Source organism: Dermacentor variabilis, chromosome 4 (assembly GCF_050947875.1).
Source record: "Dermacentor variabilis isolate Ectoservices chromosome 4, ASM5094787v1, whole genome shotgun sequence".
Lineage (NCBI taxonomy): Eukaryota > Metazoa > Arthropoda > Arachnida > Ixodida > Ixodidae > Dermacentor > Dermacentor variabilis.
Genome location: NC_134571.1, coordinates 205,536,198 through 205,552,008, shown reverse-complemented (window position 1 = coordinate 205,552,008; position 15,811 = coordinate 205,536,198). Strand labels below are relative to the sequence as shown.

Genomic DNA, 15,811 nt, shown 5'->3' with positions numbered 1-15,811 from the left:
GTTCTGATAGTTCTGTGGAAGGCCACGCATAATTAGTACTCTCGAAGAGCAGTGTGAACCCGATGAGCCACGAAAGGAACGGCAACGTCACTATGCATAATGGCGTCCTCCTCTGGCTAGGCAGAACCCAGTTCAAGGCTACGTCGCATTGGTCGTTCGAATCACGTAATAGCACGTAGTTTCGCTGGCCACCCACCTTCACAGCGTGGATTGGAGATTTTTCATTTCAGCGGGAGGAAGAAATAGCGATCACACATTTTCAAACGCACGAACGAATACGCAGGGGCTTTGCCCTTTATTACGTACGCCCGGAATCAGCGAGCTCAACCTTACTATCGTCCGTCTGACAGCAGATCTACACGCAAGGAACTGTACTTTTTCACGGGATAAACATTTGAAGGCAGAAAAAATAAATATAACATCGAAGCTTTCTTGCCAATCACCTTTTACACCGAAACATACGTCTTGCCTCGAGAAGCACCAGCCTTAGGGTAGGCAATCTGCGAAAAAAAAAAGAACGATGCAGGCAATAACGTTTCTTCTTGGAAGATGTACACGAAATGTTCTTACTAATCCAACATTCGTCGTAGAATAAATGGAGCGCTAGGATATTCAGATGGGCATACATGCAGCCCTGAGAGAGAGCTTCAACTCCAGGCCAATTCCACTTTCCTCGTTCGAATGCATGTGAAACGCTCAAACACACAAATTTGACACGCAGTTTCATGAACCTGTGTTGCATTTAATTGAAAAAGCTCATTTCTACAATGTTCTGAAAGCAAAAACTCCGATTAGTCACGTATTTCTTAAAACAGCCTGCCGATAGTCAAAATAATTTTTTGTATTTCTTGTAATAGAATCGCAAAGTTAGCGACTCTGCTACGAAAACAGACATTGTGATACTGGAAGCTGAACCATATTTGTTAAAATTGAACAAATACAAAACATTAGTGTAGAGCTTGCAGTAAATTGCTGCAAAGCGCAAGTTTTTCAAATGCTATATTCACAAATAAGTGTGATATTAAGGAGCAGTCTGTATTTTACGAGTTTAGTCCGCTATGGGCATCAAGGCAGATGTAGTATTCAGTACTGCCTTGCAGTTTCAGCTTGACGTTAAGCGTTTATAAACTCTTATATATATATATATATATATATATATATATATATATATATATATATATATAATGTATATGTATATATATATATGTATATATGTATATATATCGTGCGCCGGCGGCCAAATCGCGTTTCTTCCGCTGAACGCCAGATAATCGATACCCACATTGCCGACATATCCGCCGATCCTCAAGCTCTTGGTCGTCACCTGTTGTTCTGGTGCGTAAGAAAGACGGCTCAGTGCGATTTTGCGTAGACTACCGTGCCTTGAACAAAATAACTCGCAAAGATGTATATCCACTGCCCCGAATCAATGATGCGTTAGATTCATTACAAGGCGCGGTGTATTTCCCCAGCCTTGATCTACGCTCCCGATACTGGAAGATACCCATGCACGAAGCAGACAAGGAGAAAACCGCCTTTGCCCCACCCGATGGACTTTATGAATTTAACGTAATGCCGTTCGGCCTGTGTAATGCTCCTGCTTCATTTGAGCGGATGATTGCCACCATACTACGGGGCCTAAAGTGGAAGACTTGCTTATGCTACCTCGACGACATCATCATTTTTTCGACTTTCCATCAGCACTTGCAGCGCCTCGACAAAGTCCTGACATGCCTCTCAGCTGCTGGCCTTCAGCTGAATACAAAAAAGTGCCACTTCGCCAGCAAAACCATTAAAGTGCTCGGACACCTTGTCAGCAAGGAGGGCCTTCGACCCGACAAGACTACCGCTGTCCTCCGCTTCCCCAGGCCTCAACGCGCCAAAGACTTGCGTAGCTTCCTAGGCCTACCTTCGTATTTTCGGCGCTTCATACGTAACCTTGCCAGCATTGCGGCGCCGCTCCATCAACTCCTTCCTTCTGGAGCTCCCTATGTATGGTCGGACGACTGCCAAACTGCTTTTGACGCCCTCAAGCCTGCCCTCACGTACGAACCTGTGCTTTGCCATTTCGACAACACCGCACCCACATCTTCTACATACTGACGCCAGCGGACACGGTATCGGCGCTGTCCTTCTGCAATGTCAGCAAAACTCTGAAGAACGTGTGGTTGCATACGCAAGTCGCACCCTAACAGCTGCAGAGAAAAATTATACGATTACCGAGCAAGAGTGTCTCGCCGTTGTTTGGTCCGTCCAAAAATTTCGGCCTTATCTGCACGGCCGCCACTTTACGATCGTTACTGACCACCACGCCTTGTGCTGGTTGGCGACGCTAAAGAATATATTTGGTGTACATGCTGGGCAGTCCCTTTCCTCGTACTGGAGCTCCGAAGTCGCACTTTACCATCTCCCGATGCAATGACTCAGGACGCCTCTACCTCTCAAGCCATACCCACCCCCGCGCCTGCCAGGTGTGCTGGCGGGGTTCGTCAGCGTGGCGCCCCGACACTCAGCGGTGCTGCCGATCGCGATGTCGAAGACTGGCTGTTCGAGTATGAACGCTATAGCGCTCATAACAAGCTGGATGGCGCTGCCACGCTGACTGACGTCATCTTTTACCTGACTGATGTGGCCAGCTTATTGTTTAATATTAAGCCGAATTCACAACGTGGTCGGTTTTCAAGGTAGCCCTCACTTCGATGTTCGGTCGGCCAGCCGTGCGCAAGCTTCGCGCTGAGCACCACCTGCGGTATCGCTGGGCATATTGCGCGCCGCTGTCGCCGCCGTGTAGGGTATTTTCATCACGTCGCGCCCCGCTTTGAATACACACCTCAACGACCAGAAGGCCGTGTTGACGCTGACCGCTTCGGACTCTTATTCACGTCGTGCCATCTTCAGCTCGCGTCGGTCGCCTTCACCTCGCCGCCGCTCCATTTCCCCCACGCTTCGGTGGTCCAATTCTCCGCTGAGGGAAAATTAACAGCCGTAGTTCCTGAGGCAAGAAGTGCGCTGTCGTCGAAATTTTCAAGGCCTCATAGTTTGCCCCCTAATGAACTCGCAGTGTTTATCGATGGTGTCGCGACCAAAGCTCTTGTCGACACAGGAGCTGCTGTTTCTGTGATAAGTGAACTACTGTGCCGCAAACTGAAGAAAGTGACGATACCGGTTCCTTACCTCTCCTTACGGACGGCGAGCTCGCAGCACGTTAAGCCTTTGGCCGCGTGCACCGCTCGTGTTGGGATTGAAGTATGTCGTCGAATTTGTCGTCCTCTCGCTTGCATCGCATGATGTTATCATAAGCTGGGACTTCTTCTCCGAACATCATGCTGCAGTCGACTGCGCTCGTGCATAACTGACCCTGTATCCGTTCAGTACGATAATCGCAGACCCTACGTGCCCGTCTGCTAATGTGGTTTTCGCTGCCGAAGTCGTCATTTCTCCGTTCTCGGCCGCCTTAGTGTCCATCCGCTATGGCTCTATCACTGATTCAAGTGCTTTTTTTACGCCGTCTGAAGATTGTGCCCGTCGCTGGAACCTCGTACTTCCGTTTGCCGTCAATGAAGTTGCTGAAGGTTCTGGCGCAGTTTACGCGTGCAATCCCTTTCCCTGTCCTTCAACTTTGATACACAGCGAATGCCTCAGCCATCTGGACATATTACCAGCGACCACGTCGACGATATGAGGAAATGTGACGTGATTCCAGAATCCCACCGTTGGGCTTCTGCGGTCATGTTGGTGCGTAAAATGGGTGGTTCGATCAGGTTTTGCGTCGATTACCGTCGACTTAACAAGATTACACACAAGGATGTGTATCCACTACCGCGCAGAGTCTTCGATTGCCTTCAAGGAGCCGAATATTTCTCGTCGCTGGATCTGCGCTCCGGCTACTAGCAAGTGCCCATGGCTGAATCCGACCACTAAAGAACGGCTTTTGTCACGCCTGATGGTTTATATGAATTTAATGTGATGCCTTTCGGCCTTTGCAACGCGCCTGCAACTTTCGAGAGGATGATTGACTCTATTCTATGAGGATTCAAATGGCAGACCTGTCTGTGCTACTTAGGTGATACAGTAGTGTTTTCTGCAGATTTTTCCTCTCACATCACTCGTCTTGAACACGTTCTCGAGTGTCTGACTGCCGCAGGATTACAGCTAAGCTTGAAAAAATGTCATTTTGGCGCCCGCGAACTTACGATCTGAGGCCACGTAGTCTAGAAAGAAGGCATCTTACCGGATCCTGCGAAGCTTCATGCGGTTGCCGACTACTCCAAGCCTTGCACTCTAGCTTCATCGGCTTGTTCTCGTATTTGCGGTGCTTCATCCGCAATTTCGCCTCCATTATCGCCCCCTAGACGCACCTTCTTGCCGGCAGCACTGACCTCTCGACTTGGAATCTCAAGTGTGATGAGTCATGTACAACGCTTCACCGACTCCGCACATCCCCTCCAATACTGCGTCACGTTGGTCCTACCACACCTACTGAAATCCACACGGACGCTAGTGGTATGGGACTTGGTGCCGATATCGTCCAACGTAAGCGTGGCTTTAGCGAGTATGTTGTGGCATATGCCAGCCGTACACTAACGAAGGCAAAGTCAAATTACTCCCTAACGGAAAAGGATTGCTTGGCCATTGTTTGGGCAATCGGCAAATTTCGTACTTACTTTTACGGTTGTCAGTTAGACGTTTTCGCCGACCACCATGCCCTGTGTTGGTTATCGTCGTTGAAAGATCCCACTGGACGCCTCGCTCACTGGGCTTTACGCCTTCAAGAATATGATGTTAGTGTCATTCATCGCTCGGGAAGAAAACACTCGGACGTTGAAGCCCTCTCCCGTTCGCCGCTACCGTCTGAACCTGTTTGCTCAACCACTTCCACCTGCGATTCATCATCCCTTACCATCACCGAGATGCCGGCGGAACAGCGCTAAGGCCCCTGGATCGCTTCGCTGCTTGACCATATATCTCGATCTTCCCCTGACTCGCCTTCACGCATCCTTCGTCGTCAACCTCCACACTTTGCCGTTCGTGAAGGCTTGTTGTACCGTCGCAATTACTTAACCGACGGCCCCAGTTGGCTCCTCGTTATTCCTCGTCATCTGCGCTCGGACATTTGCAGCGTGTTACACGATGACCCCCAGTGTGGCCACGCCTGCACATTCAGGACGTACTCCCGTCTTCGCCTACGGTACTACTGGCGCGACATGTATCGCTACGTTTGTCAGTATGTTCGGTCATGTCTTACTTGTCTGCGCCGCAAAAGACCTCCTCCCAGCACCGCCGCTCCTCTACAGCCATTACCTTGCCCTGCCCGACCGTTCAACCGCGTTGCAGTCAATCTTTTCGGTCCTCCTCTGAGCACTCCTGACGGCAATCGGTGAGTCATTGTCACCGTTCACCACCTCACACGGTATGCTAAAACATCGGCGCTGCCAACCGCCAACGCGTACGACGTTGCTTGCTTCCTTCATCGCGTCATTCTGCGACATGGTCTACCACGTGAATTGCTAAGCCACCGTGGCCGGGCGTTTCTCTCAAACGTCATCGAAGCCCTCCTAGAGGAATGTCAGATTGTACATCGCACCACCTCAGCCTAGCATCCTCACACTAATGGCATGACCGAAAGTTTCAATCGTACCCTTGCCAGCATGCTGGTGATGTACGTGTCCGACGATCACAGGAATTGGAACCGGATACTTCCATTCATAATCTGTGCTTATAACTCTGCCACCCAAGCTGCCAATGGTTTCTCACCTTTCTTTCTTCTCTATGGACGTGAACCATCATACTGCATAGACTCAATTCTGCCATACCGACCTGACGTTTCTGAAGCGGCTGCTTATGCAGAAGAATACCGTCAACTGGCGCGTTCGTTTACCACAAAAGAACAGAGTGTCGTCAAAGATCTCGCCATGACGCCTCTGCATCTACTGCCCACTATTCCCTCGGAACGCTGGTTTGGCTATGGGTTCCATCTACCACTCTCGACCTTTCTACCAAGCTCTTGTCCAAATACCACGGTCATTACAGAGTCCTAGAGCAAACGTCGTCCGTGAACTATGTCATGGAGCCGATCGAGCCAGCTCCCGACAATCGCTTCCGAGGGCGCGAAACAGTTCAATTCGCCCGGCTTAAACCGCGCAACGACCCGCCTGCGCTGTCTTCTGCCTAGGTCACCAGGTTGGCTCCTTTCTACCCGGGGAGTGTTGTACCGGAGCTCCAGTTCTGTGCCGGCACAGCGAAGGTTGACGTTCGTGTGTGTCTCGCTCTGTCGGTTTTTCGGGCTGTGGCTGGCTAGTGTTAGTGGCCCTTTTGCAGACGCCGTGTCCACGTTGCTGAGACGAACACGCCTGTTTATATATATATATATATATATATATATATATATATAAAGGGTGTTATAGCTAACTTAAGCCGGAGTTTAAAAATATGCCGATACATTATAAGACGACGCGACCAAAAGCAAGTTGCTCATTTTTCTATGTAATGTGTCACGCTATATTTTGTATTTTCCTTAATGAGATAATTAGCCAGGATTAATTAACCAACTTCTGAAGCACCGAAGCTAGGAAAAAAATTCCAATTAGGAAGTTGCGGAGCGGTTTGCAGAACGTCCGATTATACGGTTTCTAACTTTCTATTAAGTATTAGTGTTTTTCAGCTTACTACGGATGCCCGCGAAATACAAAAAAAAAACACACCACGTGACATGCCCGCTTACGTGTCCTGGTTATCTTAGTGAATATTTTATATAATATTGGAAGTAATCTGATGGGTATATAATTTTTCAATTCTTTAACGCCTTCCTTTTTGTGGATTAGTACAATTTGGCATTCTTCCAGTTCTTTGGGACCTTTGAAGTCGATTGGCAGTTCGTATAAAGGGTCCCTAGTTTTTCAAGCATTATGTCTCCTCCATCTTTGATTACATCGACTCGTAGTCCATCTTCTCCTGCCGCTTTTCCCCGTTCCACGTCTTGCAAGGCCCTTCTAACTTCATCGCTTGTTATTGAAGGAGCTTCTGTAACCTGTTTATTGCTACTTCGAATGGAGCTATCGTGGCTGCTTTGGGTACTGTACAGGTCAGTATAGAATTCTTCCGCTGCTTTTATTATATTTTCTAGATTGCTGATGATATTACCCTGCTCATCTTTTAGTGCATACATCTTGGTCTGTCCAATGCCATGTTTCCTTGTCACTGATTTGAGGCTACGTCCATTTTTATTGCTTCCTCAGTCTTTCTCACGTAATAATTTGAAATATCCCTTATCTATATATCTGCGAATTGTATCTGAACTCATGAGTCGGACACTTTAATTTTTTGTCGTTTCTTTATGGTGTCCTTTGTTACTTGGAAGAGCTTGGGAGTAAATTTTTTTAAGGGAGAAAAACTTTTTGAACTGCGAAATCACAAGGTTGCGCGCTGCATCTCATTCCTTCGCCTTCACTGCACAGTGTGTGTGTGTGCGTGTGTGTGTGTGTGTGTGTGCGTGTGTGTGTGCGTGTGTGTGTGTGTGTGTGTGTGTGTGTGTGTGTGTGTGTGTGTGCGCGTGCGTGTGTGTGTGTGTGTGTGTGTGTGCGTGTGTGCGCGGACAAGGTTTTATTTGGCGACTTCCGATTGATTTAGGGTTTGTGGGGTCTGGGTTTCTGGCCACTTCTGACTGGTATATTAGACGATTTGAGTCCTTTTAGCGCTCGTAGGACAAGGTACACACAGACGGACACATACACACAGACACACACACACACGCACGCACGTACGCACCTACACACACACACACCTGAGGGGGTCCCAGTTAACACGAACCAAGCGTTACACATACGGATCACTTTGCCCGAATGAAACTAAGTCCACATTGGTCACAACCGAGTTGAGAAACAACCGGTAATTCTTTGTTAGTGACCCTCAATAAGTTATTAAAATTAATTACCTAACTCATCGTTTACTATCGTAATTGACAAGCCGTCAATTCGGTAGTTTACTCGAGGGCGCTGATCTCTGGTGCGGGTGCGTCCATAACCACTGGGTATTCTTATTGCCTCGCGGGATTTCTTTCTTCAGCGGAAAAAAGTTAAGCACGTCAACTTTGTCTCCCATAACACATCCCACTTCGATGATTGTGATAAGCGTCTACAGCTTCTTTATAAACGTCTTGCTGCTTAGGACCGTAAGTAACGAGTTAGCGAAACAACTGTAATCAAAATCGAGTGCACAGATTAAAGCTTTACTGGTGGCTTCTGAATTGGATTGTGAACAATGTGCACTTGCATTAGCATTGATGCTTGGACTAGTTGGTACACATTTCATCCTGGTGCACTGGTGCGAAAAAAAAAATGTACGCCATAAGTGCTTGTGGCGTACATTCGATGTGTCGTTGTGTCCTCATTTTAGCACCATTGCATCAGGAATAAGTGTGCACTTAGTTTCGTTAGTGCCTCGTGACTTATCTTTAAAAAAAACACGGCGTGGTTGAGTAGTGGCTATGGTATTGGGCTGCAAAGCACGAGGTCGCGGGACCGAATCCCAGCCACAGGACCGCATTTCGATGGGAACGAAATCCGAAGGCACCCGTGTACTTAGATTTATGTGCACTTTAAAGAACCGCAGGCCGTCCAAGTTTGCCGAGTCCCACACTATGGCGTGCCTCATTATCAGATGGCGGTTTTGGCGCGTCATCATCATCATCAGCTGCTTAAGCCTACTGCAGGGCAAAGGCCTCTCCCATACTTCTCCAACTACCCCGATCATGTACTAATTGTGGCCATGTTGTCCCTGCAAACTTCTTAATCTGATCCGCCCACCTAACTTTCTGCCGCCCCCTGCTACGCTTCCCTTCCCTTAGAATCCAGTCCGTAACCCTTAATGACCATCGGTTATCTTCCCTCCTCATTACATGTCCTGCCCATTTCTTTTTCTTGATTTCAACTAAGATGTCATTAACTCGCGTTTGTTCCCTCACCCAATCTGCTCTTTTCTTATCCCTTAACGTTTCACCTACCATTCTTCTTTCCATAGCTCGTTGTGTCGTCCTCAATTTAAGCAGAACCCTATTCCCAAGCATCCAGGTTTCTGCCCCGTACATTAGTACTGGTAAGACACAGCTGTTACACACTTTTCTCTTGAGGGATAATGGCAACCTGCCGTTCATGATCTGAGAATGCCTGCCAAACGCACCTCAGCCCATTCTTCTGATTATTTCAGTCTCATGATCCGGATCCGCAGTCACTACCCGTCCTAAGTAGATGTATTCCCTTACCACTTCCAGTGCCTCGCTACCTATCGTAAACTGTTGTTCTCTTCTGAGACTGTTAAACATTAGTTTTCTGTAGATTAATCTTTAGACCCACCCTTCTGCTTTGACTGTCCAGGTCAGTGAGCATGCATTGCAATTGGTCCACTGAGTTACTAAGCAAGGTAATATCATCGGCGAATCGCAAGTTACTAAGGTATTCTCCATTAACTCTTATCCCGAATTCTTCCCAATCCAGGTCACTGAATACCTCCTGCAAACACGTTGTGAATAGCATTGGAGAGATCGTGTCTCCCTGCCTGACGCCTTTCTTTATTGGGATTTTGTTGCTTTCCTTATGGAGAACTACGGTGGCTGTGGAGCCGCTATAGATATGTTTGAATATTTTTACATCCGGCTCGTCTACACCCTGATTCCGTAATGCCTCCGTGAATGCTGAGGTTTCGACTGAATCAAACGCTTTCTCGTGACAATGAAAGCTATATATAAGGGTTGGTTATATTCCGCACATTTCTCTATCACCTGATTGATAGTGTGAATATGGTCTATTGTTGAGCAGCCTTTACGGAATCCTGCCTGGTCCTTTCGTTGACATAAGTGTAAGGTGTGCCTGATTCTATTTGCAATTACCTTAGTAAATACTTTTTAGACAACGGACAGTAACGTGATCGGTCTATAATTTTTCACGTCTTTGGCGTCCCCTTTCTTTGGCACGTAAAACCCCATAATTGCTTATTTTTTTTTAATGATCGGCCCATGTTAGTTGCTACACAATGTATATATTTTTCTTGACTGTCGGCAACTAGTGCAAAACATATTGAAGGTTTAACTAAAAAAAACACACATCGCTGCCAGCCTTTGCTAGGTTCTCTTTTATATGTAAGAAACATCTTCAATGTCGCTTTTATTGATGCCCAGAAAGATTACTTCACCGGCACCGTTTGCGCGGGACATTTCGACGTAATTACGAGTATATTACTCTTACGCATGCATATTATTGATGCATATATATTCATGCATATATATTGGGATATTAGCACTGCTTCGTTTTCGCTTAACGTGTGGCCGAAGAGTTAACACTATCACGAGAGATGCAATGGCGCGTTGTGGGTTCGTAATTATGCCCCATGAATGCGCACGCGTGTAGGCGCGCACTTGGCTTCGGGCAGTCCACGAAGCCCGTGAATGTGGCGCACGCTTTGTATGCCACGACTCCACCGAGTGTAGTCTGGCCTGTCGTATACTTCCCCGTTTATCGCATGTTCTGCGCACTACTGTAGACCACCGAGAGAAGGATTCCTGTGCTTAATGTCTCAAACAGTGGCCGCGGGCCCTTACCTCTCGTATGGCTCTTCAGAGGCGTCCGCAGCTTGCCTGGCAGGAAGCGTACGGATTGGAGCCGCTGCTCATCCGAGCCCGCTTGCCGCAGACTGCACAGGCGAAGCAACAAGCTTCAATAACAGTGCTTGCGACTCTCTTCACTCGGCAGCGTGCAACAGCTGGACTGTATGCTGCAACGGTTTGGTCTACCACACCGGCGTTGCTAGAGCCCGCAGTTTGGCTTCTGTGAAATGAAACAGCTGACTCTGGCACTCGCCAATGCGTTTGCTCTGTTCTCTTAACGATGCGACGAACCCCGCTCCCCCTCAGCGCGAGCCGCACGCCGTCGTGCCCTCTGCCGCCGCTGCTCCCCCTCTCCACAAGAGGCCTCCGCTAGTGTTTCTCTCCTCCTCTTCTCAAGACTTCTAGCACAAATACAACGAACCACGTGCCGTCGAAAGTGCATATTAAACACTGACCTTCACCAGCGGCTCTTACGCGGCCGAAGGAGGCCGCATAGTCGACGACACGAAAATAACGAAGCTCCGTGTTGCAAGTTTGCATTGCTCAGTTTATTCGTAAATGTTGCCAACCTAAATCTATTGCTTTCATTCGATAACTACTTCTCTCGAGCGTTTGTCATACTGCGCATTTCGTCGCGATGCGCGGTACTATAATGTTAGCCGTCTTTTGAGTTGTCAGCTGGCGCACATTGGTTTTCCCGTGTTTTGTGAACTCAAAGGCGATCTCGCGTCACACATGTAACGATTTTAGGTTGCTAAACTCATTCGGTGGTGGATTAGCACAGTCATGAACTATTTCGTTCTAGGATGACTGTGCAGGTACGACAAAGGAAACAAAAAATTTCCTCTGCGTGCTACTTACCATCAAAAGTGGGGTACTCCCCGATCACTGAGTGGAGTACGAATGTTCCTAAGAGCTGTTTTTGTGTTCCTAAGAACAGCTCTGCGAGACGGAATATACATGACTGTTTAGTTTCCGGACATAGCGATCTTCTCTCTTTCAATGCTGTTTCCAGCGACGTAATAATCCGTACCCTTTTTCAAAAATGTCGCAGTTTCGGCGGCGAATCGCCGATTGCGATAACAGGTTAGCAGATAGCTATACGATTAGTGAGGGCAGTAAACTCCGTATAATCTTGTAAACATTCGCTAACTAAATTAACAATGGTAAAATGTGTAAGTGTGACTGAACGCCGATGTAGAAAGAAACAGACACACAGAAACAACGCTGCCTCTGTGTTTGTTTACACGTCTTCGTTCATTCGCGCTTGCACATTCTAATATGGTTGCAAAACAACTAGCCCACCAGCGTGTTTTATCTGAATTAACAAGCACGGTGTCACACGCGCACAGGTTAACATGACCACATCTTGCTCGATGAGCGAGGAAACGCCGTCAAAATGCTGGAGTGAGTAATCGCGGAAGCAGCAGCGATCCAATTTGCCTTCGTGTATCTTTCGCTTGAACGCGAACGAAACGTCGAAAGCACAGCGCATACGAAGCTACCGGTACTACGCGCTCTGCAAACATTGCATACCGCTTTGAAGCTGAAGCCAGCGAAGGCGCGCACTTTGGCCACTACGCAGATCACTTTCAAGATACGGTGCCCGCACGGCCGCGCCGTAAGCAGCAGCCCCCCCACCCTTCTCCCTCATCTCACCTGAACCCCTTGAACTTCGTAAAGTACCGCCACGCTTTGAAGAATGCCGCCTCCTCCTCGCGCGCTTCGGCCGTGGCCCACGCCGGGTCGCTATTGGCCTAATAGCATCACGTGGACCCTCGCGCCGTGCATCAGCGCCATTTTTGTTCGAGAAGCGTCCACGGAGTGGCGAGGAGCACAAATTGGCGCAGTTGCTACGCTCGAGCAGTGTAGGCGGCGCCACGGTCGAGGAGGGAGCGTGAAAGAGAGGAGAAACAAGGAGGAGTGAAGGCGGAGGAGGAGAGTGTCACTACTTTACGAAGGTTAAGGGGTTTTCATCTCACCACCGTGCGTTGCGCACTACAGGAGAGGGCGCGCTTCAGGCTCGCATTTCTCGCTCGCACACTATTGAACACCACCACCTAGGTAGCTGGTCTTTCTTGGATAGGCAGTGGATAGGCGGCGGTTTCTTGGATAGGTGGCGTTGGATTTAGCTGCGTTCGCCGGCTCACCCTCCCACGCTTTCACTCGCACACACAGCATACGACACGCAGCGACCATTTTATCGCCCTTGAACTTTATACGAAAGCTCATGGCGACGAGAACGGCAGAAATGCAAATGGAGTGTCCATATAATTGCTATAGCAATAATAATCTTTTTGCCATGAATGCATGTGAAAAATCTTGCAACAGCCTAGAATATCCGATGGTTCGTTTGCTACTAATAGCGGGATGGAGGCAGTGAGAGCTTCGTTTCGATAGTTTGCGTGGCTTGAAATGTAACCAGCTTTCGCCGTAAACAGAACCAAATTCATTTAGCAGTCGTTGAACGAGAACATTTATGCACCCAGATCGTGGCAGCGAGCACGTGAGCGTCTGCAGCGTGAGCCTACCATCCTTTGGCCTTTCTTTGTTTCTGCCTCTGCCTTTGTCTCTTACACGTGCGCAAACTGAACCTAACCTATTTGGCACCGAGACGTTTTTCAGTCCATGAGATAACGTGTGAAGATATGGGACCCACTACAGCGGCAATCTAAGTTATTTTTCTGTAATGCAGTGATTTGGGCTTATTTCTCACTGTTTCTTTATTGCCGTCTCGGCTCTTTCCTAACTTGATTTATGGAGTGTTTAATTAAGTTCGTGGGATGCAACGCGTGTAGCGATCCGTTTAGCGAACCTGAAATGATAACACACTGGGACGCTAAAACGTGGAGCTATCCAAACTGCTTCTGTTCCATTGCTGCCATTAGCCCTTTTTGCGCGCCACCGTCACTTCGTCTTTCTGTCACGTGACGTCGCGAAAACTGCGCAATAACATCGAAAATTTGATATGACGTGTACACACTGAATATGCATTATCATGCTTAACAAAAGAAAAATCATTTACGGTTCAACGCCTTTTTCGTCATGAGCTCTACTTCGTGATCAAGATTTTCGTGCTGCGCCCACTTCTCCTGTGTGTCACACCACGTGTTAAAACCGCAAGAGCTCACACGTAAGTGTGACGTGTACACACTAAAGACGCATCAATATGCTGCACAAAACTTGTTTTAGAGTGCAGGTCATAAGCGTTGGTTCCTGCGTTATGCGTCGACGTGCCTCGACGTCATCGGCGTAACCAAGCGAACGAGCAGAACGAAGGATGAAAGAGCGAACGCGGAGCGCAACGTCGTTGAAAAGCGAAGACAGCGCGAGGAGGAAAGCGGAGGAGGAGGCTACAGTGAAAGCATGAGACGGAAAGTGGAGAAGGACGGTATGACGAAAGCGTGAGAAGGAAAGCGCAGTGCCGCTCTGCGGCGATGTTGGCTACGAGATGGCGCTAGAGTAGCGCGCTTCTATTCATCGATGGCATGCGCCGAGCGTGTCCATTGATATCATATATGAAAACAAAGCGCTGCATTAGCGGAGGTCTGTTTGAGGCGGCTGCTGCGAATCACGCCCACGCGTCACCCACGCGCTGTCTCTCGCGATCTCCCGATTAGCGAGGCAGTCGCGCCACACTGCTGAGATGCAAAACAAGAAGACAGCGCAGAGAGAGCCCTTTGTCGGTTAGGCTGCTAAGGAGCGTGGTGGGGAAGAGTAACCTGACAACAAACGTGCAGAAGTGAAGCAAGATCTTCTACGCTGTAGACGTGGGCGCTATCAAGTAACGATCGTTAAGTAGCGATGAGTGAAGAATAGAAAGGCGGAATGCTATATTCTCTTCGTTGTCGTTACGCTTCTAGGACTGTGAAATATGGCGAAGAAAAGATGTACCGTTGCGGCGAAGGATGCCACTACCATGCTTCGGGACGGGTTTCTACATCAAGTTTAGGGAAGCGTTCCCTAGTGGACTCCGGAGTTGCGTTCGGAGGCAGGCAAGCGCTACCAACGGTGGCGCAAGCACTTATGGGAAATGTGTGCATGCCGCAACAGCCGCAGAGACCACCCGGAGGAGGCTCGCACCTTCGCTTTGTTTCTGCACCATACGAGCACTTTGTCAACAGTCATATAACTCAAGTAAATTTGGCAAAGTGAAATATGTTATCACCTGAATCAAGCACGAGCTTCTTGTTTGTCTAGCTGCAACGGTCTCTACAGCCTCTCTGCGATTCCCGAATGTCTAGTATTCCAGCGCTGAGCCAGCCACCACCGGAGTGGTTCCAAAACTAGACTGTTTCTCACAGATACACTTGGAATCAACATCCACCGCTACTGCTAGCACACGCAAGGTGACACTCTCATATTTAAGGAAACGTGAGAGAGCACAGCCGGCCTTTTGTGAAATCATATACTTTGATTAGACAATGCACGCATCGTTTACATCGTAGGAAACGAAGGATAAGCTGCTATCACGTTTCATCGACATTGGCTGCAGGTGTTGCATTTTACCAACACGGTTGCGATTTCGCGTGTTTTGCCTCACAGCCGAACACATGGTGCATATGTTTGTCTCGGTGAAAGCGCATGCCCTCGGAGATAAATTGAAATGTTACGAATGTGCGAACAGACATGAACTTCCAAAACTCCAGTAGTGTTGGACTATTGCGTGATCGCACATTTTAGACTTTCCTTTATCTTCCGAAACTGTCGGTGCAAAAACGACCCAATATTTTTTTACTTTGGTACATTATATATACCACTTATCATTGTGTTATTTTGTATGTTTTAGAAAGTTTAGATGGTCCCAACGCAAAGGGGGAGGAAATACACGTGCTGCGTGCTCGGCTGCTAAAAGATAGCAGAGGCACATTTGTGCTGCGGCACAAATTCTTCTTCAAGGCGACAACTTCTTCTTGAAGGCGACATATGCTTTCCTCGCCACAGTATATATATACTGTGGCGAGGAAAGCATATGTCGCCTTGAAGAAGACAAGTCCACTTGTCGAAACGTTGGCTCCTGCATTAACCTTGTTCACGTTTTGCTCAGATGTACAGAAATTAACACAAGAAACTTGTACGCAGCAGGTAGAGACTAGGTCGAGGCGATCACGCCCATAGTTGTCACCTTGTTCACGTTTTGCTCATCGTCTTGAATTTCCATCTCCCGCATTCCTCGTCTTCTCTCTGGATTTCTGTACATATGGAGTTCTAAAAGCA

At 48.1% G+C, this 15,811-nt stretch overlaps 1 protein-coding gene across 7 annotated transcripts in view; it reads right to left on the bottom strand.

Annotated features, from left to right (window-relative positions):
* Positions 1 to 262: 262 nt before the first annotated feature.
* LOC142578141 (uncharacterized) overlaps positions 263 to 15,811 on the bottom strand; it is a 62,975-nt gene continuing 47,426 nt past the window's right edge. For 6 of the 7 annotated variants that reach the window (XM_075687550.1, XM_075687552.1, XM_075687555.1 and 3 more), the window contains 2 exons: positions 10,589 to 10,680; positions 263 to 500 (listed from right to left, as the gene is read on the bottom strand). In XM_075687550.1, the coding sequence (XP_075543665.1) occupies positions 10,604 to 10,680 (77 nt within the window). In that variant the 3' untranslated portion in view covers positions 263 to 500; positions 10,589 to 10,603. The remainder of the gene's footprint in view (positions 501 to 10,588; positions 10,681 to 15,811) is intronic. The other variant, XM_075687551.1, reaches the window with a different exon arrangement.